This window comes from Littorina saxatilis, linkage group LG5 (genome assembly GCF_037325665.1).
Source record: "Littorina saxatilis isolate snail1 linkage group LG5, US_GU_Lsax_2.0, whole genome shotgun sequence".
NCBI classification, from domain to species: domain Eukaryota; kingdom Metazoa; phylum Mollusca; class Gastropoda; order Littorinimorpha; family Littorinidae; genus Littorina; species Littorina saxatilis.
Window position 1 is genome coordinate 46,774,083 of NC_090249.1, and position 12,500 is coordinate 46,786,582.

The 12,500-nt window shown below is 45.5% G+C and overlaps 1 protein-coding gene across 2 annotated transcripts in view; it reads right to left on the reverse strand.

Annotated features, from left to right (window-relative positions):
- Positions 1-2,434: 2,434 nt before the first annotated feature.
- LOC138967261 (uncharacterized) overlaps positions 2,435-12,500 on the reverse strand; it is a 52,644-nt gene continuing 42,578 nt past the window's right edge. For both annotated transcript variants that reach the window (XM_070339787.1, XM_070339788.1), the window contains 4 exons: positions 10,347-12,500; positions 9,232-9,891; positions 5,356-5,514; positions 2,435-4,320 (listed from right to left, as the gene is read on the reverse strand). The exon at positions 10,347-12,500 is cut by the window's right edge. In XM_070339787.1, coding sequence (XP_070195888.1) covers positions 2,820-4,320; positions 5,356-5,514; positions 9,232-9,891; positions 10,347-11,275 — 3,249 coding nt within the window. In that variant the 5' untranslated portion in view covers positions 11,276-12,500 and the 3' untranslated portion in view covers positions 2,435-2,819. The remainder of the gene's footprint in view (positions 4,321-5,355; positions 5,515-9,231; positions 9,892-10,346) is intronic.

Sequence of the window (12,500 nt, forward strand, 5' to 3'; positions counted from 1 at the left end):
TTTACGTCGTCCAAAAATTGATTCCCTTCTTCAAGCATACACATTTCGTATCTGTGCAATGCTGAATGCATCGCTAAGGATTTGTTTGTTATCATTTATCATCGCTATTGCTGCAGGCACAGTGCTTGATTCACAATGCAGCGCACGTCTTCTCGGCCTCATTAGATAAACATCGACCTCCCGTCAACTTTATACCGTTGTCGTTATAGATGCGCCCACACACACGCGCGCGCACGCACGCACGCCTGTTTTCATATTCCAAGATATCTCTAACCCTTTTCACCGTTGCTTATATGTTTTCATCCCACCAAAATCGAAATAATCAAAAAAACAATAATATTCATGTATTCATTCAATTAATTTAGTGTGCTCTTTGCGCTCCATTAACCCTGATTGCATTTACTGCGACGGCACTGACATTTGAACGCGTTCTCTCTCTCACATATATATCTATCCTACTCAATGGATGATGTTATAACCACCCAAAAATATTCCAAATTTGTGTTGTAATGGATTGGTCTTGAATTGTTTCAGTCAGACCAGGCAAAGTCATGAAATGCGTTGAAAACAAGCAGCTGTTCGATAACGTGAATGGCACAATGATTAAAATAACGTTCTGCTGCTGATTATAAAATGCTGCAAAGTTGTTTTTTTATAGTACATGTATTGCCATTTTGTTGCTGCAAGACTACAATAAAGTAAGTTGCTTTATTGTAAATGAGTTGATTCCTGGAATTGTCTTTTCCAGTCGTGAGTTCAGAATACGGATTTTATACAAAATAGGAAGAAGAAAAAACACCATCTACTTTCCAAGTAAAATGGAACACTCTGCCAAATATTTGTGATACAAATATAGTTGTCTATTTTTGCTTCAATCGGCCTATTCTAATACACGATAACTTTTTTGGAAATAACTCCGTCGGGTTCGTATGGGTTGTGAAAGAGTTTGTTTGTTTGTTTGTTTCTTTGTTTGTTTGCTTAACGCCCAGCCGACCACTAAGGGCCATATCAGGGCGGTGCTGCTTTTGACATATAACGTGCGCCACACACAAGACAGAAGTCGCAGCACAGGCTTCATGTCTCACCCAGTCACATTATTCTGACACCGGACCAACCAGTCCTAGCACTAACCCCATAATGCCAGACGCCAGGCGGAGCAGCCACTAGGTTGCCAATTTTAAAGTCTTAGGTATGACCCGGCCGGGGTTTTTGTGAAAGAGTGAATGTCCTTGCTTTCCCCATGAAAAATAACTTCACACGTGCACCTTTGCACGTGTGTCCGACACACCCCTCGCTAGTGATTGGCCCCGCCAATGTTTGTCCGAGTAAAAAGCAATGGCCTTCACTCTTTCACAAACCATACAACCCCGATAGAGTTATTTTCGGAATTCGCCTATTTAAGTTTCACTGCTTGGTTTCAGACGAAAGCTTGTCAGAATATAAGCACACTCTATTCTACTGTCCTCTCATTACAGTCAATGGGAGGGTCGGTACATAACACATCACTCAAACACCTTAATTCGTTAATACGTCAGGCCCGTATTTTATCAGGCCATCAAACAGTCAAACTGTCTTTTGATCAAATTTAACAACAATTTTTTTTTTAAATGAAAAGCAGAAACAGAAAGTTCAATGTCGACCACTATTAATAAGTGTCCAACACACAATTCTTGGTATTTAGATTTTGAATTTCAAAAACTTTTTTTCACGCCGAAACACTCGCATTATTATCGAAATTCTCCTGAAGCAATACAGGTATGTTTTCTTCTGACGGAAGAATAAAACAATTGATTCGAAAAGGGAAATCAATGAAAGGAACGATTGCGAGCGCGGGTGGGAGGAGTGAGGGTGGTGTGGGAATGTGGGAGAAATCACAAAACATTTGCTTTAAAATAGGAGTAGACCATTTACCAGCAAGTCTGTCTCAGGCATACTCTGTGATCGTTATAATGAGGGGGTGGTGTTTGGGGGTAGGGGTGGAAGAGATATTCCATGATTGGTGCAACGAGTTCGTCAACTAGATCTACAATTAGTGCTCGCGTAATTAATCTCTCATTATAATCATTATATGTGTCATCTGCAATTATATACATACAATTATATTGCTGCCTCCAAGTATCCTTCAAAAGTGCACACATATTTCACATGTATATATAAATATATGAGTGAAAAAGTGGTTGTAAACCACAGTGTTATAATACAACATTATTTTCAAATATAGACAGATAAAAACAACCTTTTCTTTATGTTGCGAAAGCGAAAATGAGTCGTCACTTTTAAAATGACGTTTGTGGAAGACTTGTATTGACGGAAAACAAGAACTACAACAAAATATGAGAAAGAGAGAGAGAGAGAGAGAGAGAGAGAGAGAGAGAGAGAGAGAGAGAGAGAGAGAGAGAGAGAGAGAGAGAGAAGAAGAGAGAGAGAGAGAGAGAGAGAGAGAGAGAGAGAGAGAGAGAGAGAGAAAGAATTGAATTGAACTTTATTTAACAAGGATTAAGAGAGAGAGAGAGAGAGAGAGAGAGAGAGAGAGAGAGAGAGAGAGAGAGAGAGAGAGAGAGAGAGAGAGAGAGAGAGAGAGGAAGAGAGAGAAGAGAGAGAAGAGGGATCAAGAACAAATGAAAACAGACGGAAAGAACACAATAACCCAAAACAAACACAAAACACACGTATACAAGTACAAGGAAAAAATAAACCATGACAAAATACAAAACAGACACAAACAAGAACCATACTATGGAAAACAAGAAAGACAGAAAAGGCAGAATCAGACCATAAGAAAACCACAGACAACTCCCGAAGCTGCTCGCTATAGTACCCTAGATAATGAGCTCAATACTCCCATCACTGTCATCCAGGTCAGTAGCAGTGAAACCATCGTCCACGCTAGAACTGAATGTCTCTGGTGGCAAGGCACTGTCCTCGGACTCACTACACACATACCACGGGTCTTTGCCCCCTGTTGGATGTCTTCCGTGACGATCAGGTCTGGAAGACTTCAAGTTCGTCAGAGGATGTTCCCCTTCTTCAGGCTGTCCTCTTGGGCACCGCTTGTCTTTGTTCGCTTTGTTTTGAACGTCTTCGTTTTTGAGTTGCAGCCTCTTCGTTCTGAGGTCATTGTTTTTGTTGAGTTTGTTCTGTGCGTCGTCTTCGTTTTGGTCGCGAAGGTCTGCGCTTTCAATGTCTTTAAGCTTGTCTGAAAACCCGTCGGTTGAATTGGAGGTAGTTTGAGGCTTTTGATGTTGTTTTTGTTGTCTGTGTATGTGTGCGGATATGTTTGCGTAAATGGGTTCTGAGGTGGGGATGGAAGAGGAGGAGGTGGAGGAGGAGGAGGTAATTGGTTTTTGCCTGACAGGGCTGTCATCGTCCGACTTCTCGGCGATAGCTTTCACCTGAAGCTTGCTTGGCACGTGCGAGTCTTTGACCTCTGACCTGTGGCTGTCGGGATCAGATTTACTGACCGAGGAACTGTCAGCGTCTTTCTTTTTGTGCACACCGGCTCGTTCTGGTGTGGAGTCCTGCCTGTTCTTTGACCTACCACCACTGTGGTCTCTGGAAGAGCGACCATTACCCACATGGTCTCTGGAAGAGCGACCACCTTCATCACTGTGGTCTCTAACAGAGCGACCCTCACCACTGTGGTCTCTGGTATAGCGACCACCATCGCTGTGGTCTCTGGGAGAGCGACCATCGGCACTGTGGTCGCGGTCTTTTCTCTTCCTATCCACGTGCTTGCTGCTCTTTTTGAAAACGCCACCTTGTCTCCTGCTGAGGCCCTCAGAGTCACTGACGCTCTGCTTGACCCTGTACTTCTCCTGACCTTGACCTTGACCCTCACAGTCCCCGGGGAGGTCTTTGTGTGAGATGGTGTAGACATCTGGCTGGCTGTGATAGTACCTCCCACCCTCCTGGTGCTCATGACAGCACGGGCACCCGGCTCCTTCACTGTCGGACGATGAGGTGTTCTTGCGGTGACCTTTTAAGGGGTGAAGATGATGATGACGACCTACCACACCTCCAGCAGGAACACCGTACACCGCATCCCCACCCCCTTCTCCACCTCCACCACCACAGCAGCATCCTTCACACCCGTCCCTGTGGACAGCCTTGAAGATGGAGGAGACTTCAGAATCCCCGGGGGACAGCTCTGAGCAGCGGCAACAGGCGTGACATTGGTCACTGTCTGGCTCGTTGATTCCCCACACGTTGGGGCCCAGGTGTGTGACGGGCAGTTTTGACCACTCCAGGACCGTGTGGTCAGTGCTGTAGCCGTCCGGCGTCGTGCTGGCCCAGCGTTGGGCTTCCTGTTTCAGCAGGTACCTGTGTGTCCAGACAGGAGAATAGTAATTTCAGTACATGCACAGTTCCCCACGAAAACGGAGTATGATTGCCTGAACGTGGGAGGAAAACGGCAAACAACATCCCCTTAAAATATGACGCCAAACTTCAACAAGGCACAGACAATTGTAACGTGTAAGAAATACACATTTTTTTCACACAGCATAAATATTCAAGAAAATGATACAATTATGAGCGGCGTCGTAGTTTTAAACTACAGAAACTAATGTAGCCGAGTGCCGAAACACTACGATCACCTCGGGAGGCGAAGTGCAATCAAACAGGATTGAAAATGTTAGGGCTAATTTCTTAGCCCTATAAAAACTATTATGCAAACCCGAAGGTTTCCATGAACATACAGACAATCGGAAACCACCAGACCCCATCACAAACAGAATTCCACAACCCACCGGTGTTAACTTAAAGGCCAACAACTCGGGTGCAGAGTCTGCTGTGAAAGGAGCGGTAGCCTCCCCTGTCACACTAATATAATTCGATTTAAGTCGTTCTCAATGCCAAAGAACAAACACCAAGGCATGTCATATATAGACCTATACAACAATCTAATACTTTTACCCTGTAAAGTTGCAATAAACATGCAATATAAGCAGAGTTTACTTTAAAACAGCTGGACGAGCCCCCCCCCCCCCCCCCCCCATCTTTTTATTGATTTGTTAAAATATACAATGCCGGGGCTTTTCTCCGTCTCACATAAAACTTAAAACTTTAAACTAAAAACTTGAAATTTTCTTCAGAAGACTTCTGGGCCAGTATGCAAGAGTCGAGGTTAGAGACCCTCGTTCGAGATAAATTCTTCCCTCAATGCAGTTTATCCTGGACTTAAGTTTCTAAACTCGACTCCTGCATACTGGCCCAGAATTATTTCGCTCACTTCAGAATTATTTCGCTCACACAAAAAGTATTTCGCTCACTTCAGAATTATTTCGCTCCCTTAATTTTAAACTTCACACTTAAAGTTTCATTCTGAAGACTTGAGAAATTATTTAGCCCTCCTACCTGTAGTGTTCCATAGCCTTGTCCTGTCGCCTGTTTCCCCCTGGAGCAGATTCCCCGGGCACGGAATCTGGCGCCATCAGGTGTTTGGCGATCAGACTCTCCCCGGCTGGCAGCCAGGCTGGTACCGCGTTACACTGACTTTCGTCTGAACCCTCGTACCTGGCACACAACATAATGCATAGTTCGTTATGTTGGTTTAAACAATTTTATTCAGAGAATTACAGGGTGACCCCCAAAAATACAACCAACAAAAATGATAATAACTTCTACATCTGTTGACCGAAGTACTTTATGTTTGGTGTACATTAACTAAATTATACGGGTTTTTTTTTGTTTTGTTTTTTGGGGGGGGGGGGGGGGGGGTGTCACCCTGTATAAGTAAAAATGCCGCATACCATTATTTAAATAAATGATGCACAACAAGCTAAGCGTTGTGTGAACTGCATTTTGTGAGTTGCAAAGAAGATAGTGTGGAACTGATACTCAGATTTAGTTACTGTTGAATCATGAGCGAGACAAGTCAACAAAGAAGGATATAAATAAACAAACACGCACACAGGCAGGCAGACAGATAAACATAATGAATGTAGGAATGCACACAAAAAAGCACATCTTTGCACAAAACCAAAACAAAACAAAACAAGAAACACCTCCACGCCAAACTGTATGTACCCTGACAAAAAGCCAACAAGTTCAAAGAGAAAATTCTTGGATAATAAATAACACATAAACAGACAGGCCACACAGAACAAAGCACTGCGATGGAAACAGGTCATGATAGTAAGTACATTTTAAAAGGCTTATTGTCCGTCAGGTCTTAATTCCCTAATTGGACATGGATTGGTTTATACGATTCGAGTGTTTACGCCCTCACGGCTTTTGATGTATGTGTGTTTAGGTGGTATCAGCCATCTGCACTTATGGTAGAATGACCATGACCAAGATCTTTAACGTGCCATGGTGGTGACACGGGGGTGGGAGATGGATACCGTCTCTGGGTCTGCACATAAAGTTGATCCGTGTCCGTCCCGGCCCGGATTCGAACCAGCGAACTTTCGATCACAAGTCCAGTGCTCTACCACCTGAGCTACCCGGGCCGCCCCCGGTCAGGATAGTGAGGACAAGGTTTCTATATAAAGAAGAGGGTGCCTTGAAGTGAAACAGGGGGGAAGGGGGGGGGGGGGGTTAGACGAGTAGGGGTAGGTAGGGTTGAGGGGTTCGGGGTGATGGGGATACGGAGAATGGAATAAGCAATGGTGACACGCAAAACACGTACCGTCAATAGAAAAACAAGACGCTTGAAAGGAAAGACGGACCGGGAAAAACAAGACAGATCACACCCTTTCGCAAAGTCCTACCCTGTACTAAAAAACACAGATTTGTTTAAAGTGATAAGACTACACCGCCTTCACAAAGCCCAGAACAAAGAGCAGCGGCTGTTTTGTGGCCCCTTTTATATTTTTTCTGTTCCTATTCTCTTTTAATTCATCTCCATTTCAAGACCCCCCCCCCCCCCCAGAGTTTATCACATTTTCTGAAGGTCTAAAAAAAAGGGGGGGGGGGTGCAGTGTAAAATATTTGAGCTAAGCTGGACGAATCGTGTGCACAAAACATCCTAGCTGTACTCATGAAAACACTTTGATCAACGTTTGATTTACATATCTCAAGTATTCATGAAAGCACTTTGATTTTTGTTTGAAAAACATCTCAGTTTCAGTTGTTTTCTTTTGTTTTGTTTTTAAGCTCAAAAAGAAGAACATGTTAAAAAGGTCTATCCTCCTCGACAACAACAACAACAACAACAACAACAACAATAACAACAACAACAACAACAACAACAACAACAACAACAACAACAACAACAACAACAACAACAACAACAACTTGACTAAATGTAATGACTGACTGACTGACAATTCGAGTTTGACGTCCGTTTTGGCCTAGCCTATATTTGGACTGTATTGTTGAAAAAACGCTGATGGGGGCCCGGGTAGTTCAGGTGGTAGAGCACTGGACTTGTGATCGAAAGGTCGCTGGTTCGAATCCGGGCCGGGACGGACACGGGTCAACTTTATGTGCAGACCCAGAGACGGTATCCATCTCCCACCCCCGTGTCACCACAATGGCACGTTAAAGATCTTGGTCATTCTACCATAAGTGCAGATGGCTGATACCACCTAAACACGCAAACATCAAAAAGCCGTGAGGGCGTAAAACTCGAATCGAATAAACCAATTCATGTCCAATATAGGCAATTAAGACCTGACGGACAATAAGCCCCTTAAGATTTACGAAAACGCTGAGGGTAGAGCGTGAGATTTTGACTCAAACAAGCCTAAAATAACTAGGGAGGGAGGGAGGGAGGGAGGGAGGGAGGGGGGTGTGCGGGGGGTGGGCAGTGGGGTCCGACTCGCCAGCATTCGATCGGCTGTCTCGTACGAAGTGCCGAGATAACAATGATGATAATGAGATGATGATGATGCTTGCATGTTGTTTCTTTGTTGGTGTTTTTCCCCAACCCTATAGTTTTTTGCTGTTATCGTGCGCAAAAAACGCCGGTATTCAGGCACGTAAAGTTGAATCAGGGAAATATAGCGTAAATCCTTCGCCGAACCCGGGTTCAAACCCACGGCAATAGCGACGAACTTGTTGCAAAGCCAGCGTGCTGTCGACTGAGCCACGCAGCCGTCTTTCATCAAAGAGGTCGTTGAACCTACACAGTGGTTGTGGCTACCCAGCTGGGAACTCACTTGGCAATGGCTCAAGTTTTGAACTGTTACTGTCGATTCATTGGCTTTTAAACGGTGCTAAACTTGTGCAATATGCACGTCAAAACAATGCTGCACTGTCTCAAATGGCCATGTCTTTGTGGTTTTGCTTTTGGCGTTTGTTTTTGTCGTACGGGACGCCACGGTTTAAACATTTTAAAACGAGTTCATCGACTTTGCAGAGATCAAAATAAAAAAACATTTAGTCAAAACTTGACTAAATGTAAAAAAAAATCAGCATAGAAAGAATGGAAAAGTGTTTACGATCCTCAAAGTAAGAAAATATGTCAAGATTTACATCGATTTTATTAACCTGAGTGACGAGAAGATAGGCAAAGATTCACACATGAACCAAGGTAATTTGTACTGCTTAACAATGTATTGCACTTGTCCACATGTTCATATCAAACTCTTTACCAGGGTGAGTTAATAAGAATGAATTCATCCAAAAGGACGAACAATATCATCTCTGACTTTAGACTCCCATCCACTCCACAGTCAGTGTCAAGAACACTTTCGATATGCCAGTAATAGTATCTACTTTATCATTTTCCAGGACCACCACCACCCCCTCCAAACATCAGTATTCTTTTTCGTCGACTGAATTTGCACGCTATACTTAAAGACATAACTAGACCATCATGAGCTTCTAGTATTTTTTAAGGTGTCCATGTCTTCACAAAATCAAGTTGACTGGTACCACTGCAATTTTGGCCGTAGGAGCACAGTTTTAATCATATCAAGGGTAGTGCTATTTTGTCATAACACCCACCCTCCCCTCTCCAAATAAAAATCCTTGACCCAGCGACAACCATCTGTCCTACAAAATGTAAATAAAAAAACAAATTATTTGTTTTGGTGTGATGTCTTTTTGTAAATTGGTAGGGCAGGCTTAAAGCTTTTTTTAAAGTGTGTGCTCTTGTTTTTGCTCTTGTTGTCAATGAACCGACTGTAATCGTAAATGTGCATTGCTTATTATATTTAGAACGTGTCCATTAGCATTTTTGCTTGTTATTGTTCTGTATGTGTTTTTTGTGTGTGTAAAACGATTGCATGTCCAGTAACAGTAAATAAAACCGAACCGACTGCACGTTCACACTTTACTTACCCCAGGTTGTGACTGGCGCCGCTGGCCAGAGTAAGGACGGACGTGGTGTCGGTCAGGTCGGACCGACTGGTCTTCAGGAAGCGGCGGTGTGGGCAGCTGGTGACCGACCGTGACGTCTGACAGCTGACCACAGACCCCGCATCGTCTCTGCACGTGCAACCCCCACACCTCTCTCCCCCTCCTCCTCTTCTACCCCCACTGTGATGGTGACCTAACACTGCACCGTTGTGATGATGGCCCAGAACCGCTACACGTGCGGCACTGTCGCGTTCCATGGCAGTCAGTTTGTGCTGCAGTCTGTGGTTGACGGAACCCGCTGTGGTCATGGAGGCGTGTTCAGAAGCTGAGTCCAGCAGCGAGTCGTGCATGGCGTGCTTGTAGTACTGACCACTGGTCAGCGCCGAGTGGTATTGACTCATCCACCCGGACGTGTACGGCAGTTGAGCTGGGTTGTTGCTGGGGTGTGGAGGGTGGTGGTTGTGGCGGTGGTGGTGCGTGGAGCAGATGCATCCCCCTGAGGTATCCTTGGCGACGCAGACTCCCGAAGCCTTGGCGAGGTCGGGACAGGAGTCGGTCGTTACGTGGAAGTATTTGTAGTACACCGCCAGGCATACCATCGCAGCGAAGAATGCCAGTGTGGAGATGAACACCAGCAGGTATCTGAAGGAGAAAATTAAACATTGATCTGGTTATGCTTTGAAGCAAGTTATTGTGAACAAGGTAATAATAATTATGGGCTGTTTATGTATGGAAGTACCCTAACCCAGGCAACATTGCCGCTAACAACGCCAGCGTAGAGATGAACAAGAATCAAACGGTGAACTGGGGAGGACCGGGTAGCTCAGTTGGTAGCTATAGAACATTGGCCTTGTGATCCATGGCTCACGGGTTCGAATCCAGGCCGGGACGGACACAGGTCAACTTTCTGTGCTAACTCAGAGACGGTATCCATGTTCCACCCCCATGTCACCACTGTGGCACGTAAAAGACCTATATAATTTTGCCATAAGTGCAGGTGGCCGCATGATTACACCTAAACTGTCGACTGGGAGGAAGCGACCCGAATTTCCCAGCGATGGGGCAATAAAGTAATACAAATCAAAATGAAAACTAACCTTGAGGTGAAGCTCTCGCTCTCAGACTTGGTGAGCCACACGATGCTGAGGGTGCCGTTCTCTAGGAACATGATGACGTAATACAGCGTGTACCACACCGCCGTCCGCACGCGACTCACGTTGATGTAGCAGAAGATGTACGAGTATGACGTCACCACGCAGAAAGCCACCCTGTGCGTCAGCGTGGACCCACACCAGTCGGCTGACTTGGCCTGCGGAATGCTGAGGCAGAGGAGCATGATGACCCAGTGGAAACCTAGCACGAGAAACACCCATTCTCTGTACAGTGTGGCGAAGAGAGTCAGGGAGATGACACGCGCCACGATCTCTCCAACACGCCACAGCAGCCTGAAGAGCGAGCCGGGCCAGGAAAGCACCACGCTGTCGGTGTCACGTCCCACTGTCTCGTGCGAGCGTCTGAAACTGGCCACTGCCCAGGTGGTGGACAAGACACTGGCCACGAGGGAGGCGTACACGATCCACGACCAGCTCAGCTCGGCTTCCGTCAGCACAAGGTACAGCTGGATGAGAACCAGCGGAAAGCCCGCAGCGAAGGTGAAGGTCAGCCTCAGCACGAAGAGCTCCGAGAGGTCGTTCTTCTTGGCGAGAGCGTCGCGTTCTTTCAGCACAGACACGTGTCTCCAGATGAAGCCTAGCTGTAGCACGTGCAGCAGAGCCATGCACACGGCCTCCCCGCTTGTCATGCTGTCCCCTCGTCGCCGCAGCAGGAAGATGGCTGACACCAGCTGTATGGTGACTAGGGGGATGATAAGGACCCCCGCCGTCAACGCGAAAAAGACGTCACGGTAAATGACGTCAGTGTAGAGAGTGTAGGCCAGCATGGTGCTGAGCACGAGCTCCGCTAAGTGGGTCATCAGGGACAGGAGCACGTACAGTCCGAAACACGTGGAGAGACATCTCGTCGCCATTTTGAAAGGATGATATATTTTTTATATCACACACCAGTGTCGAAATTAATGTTAATATTTTTCTTGTGATCTTGGAAGGATCAACGCAGTACTCAAGTCGATTCCAGTCGTTTGTTATTGTTGTGTTTTTCTTTTGTAAACTTGATAATTTATCTTCAGAAAGTCACAAGCACGAATACTGTTTAACTTGTTTTCTTCGATTGAAGGCACAACTTAATTATAAATGTCAACGAAAAAGATCAAAGAATAATATCGAAGGTAAATTGATCTCCCTGAAGTATATGATTCGTCTTGTGTAAAACTGTTGTCGTTTGAGGTAGTTGTTTCAGCGACCGGCTTGAGATGAGCGTTACATCTTTTTGTTGACAGTCGAAATTTCGCTCACTGACAGAACTTGTCTGCCACACTCGACGATTGCTTGGCGATCCATTAGAGATAAACTCAAAAACCGCTCAGTGTTCAAGTTTTCAAACCAGAGTCAACGCACATTTGAGGGTCCAACGGCAGTATAGACTCTAGAATTTCCATCGTTTCCTTGCGCGAAAGAATTGTGAGTGTGGTTTACTGTTAAGAATTCACATGCGTGTTCGTCGCCTTTTAAGACGTTTCGTGTTACTTGTATCTGCGGAAGTTCCATCATTTTCTTCCTGCGAAAGAATGTTGCCCATTATATAAAGGGAATCACACTTACTGGCCGTTACAGTTCAACAACACGAGTTCCTTGCTCGTTTCTGTGAAAAAGCATACACACGTTATGCTAGAACAGCAATGCCAACAGTACTCGCGCCTCAAAGAAATTCCAAAGCCACATGTCTTTTCACGATACTCTGCTACCGCTATCTACGACAGGAAACATACAACACCTCAACTCCACAGGACCAAAAACACACAGAAGAAAATGTCCCCAACGCTTGTTGCCCAGTATTGTCACAGGTGAAATTGCACAGGAATTCCGGTCACCACAACCGCTCGGACAGTATCCAAGAAAATAGCCCCCGTGACGTCACTCCGGCGCGCTGTTGTCCGGTGGCCGAGGCGAGGAATTCGGGGCACGGGTAAGCCTTACATTTAACAATGACTAATCGCGCCTGAATGAGCAGGTCGCACAACAATGGCCAAAATCGCTCCCCGAAAACTGCGAAGCCGGGTAGCAGAACGAAAGAGGGAGAGAGGTTTAACTAACGGAACGCTTGAACACTCCTCCTTCGCTTGGCTGATCGGGCCC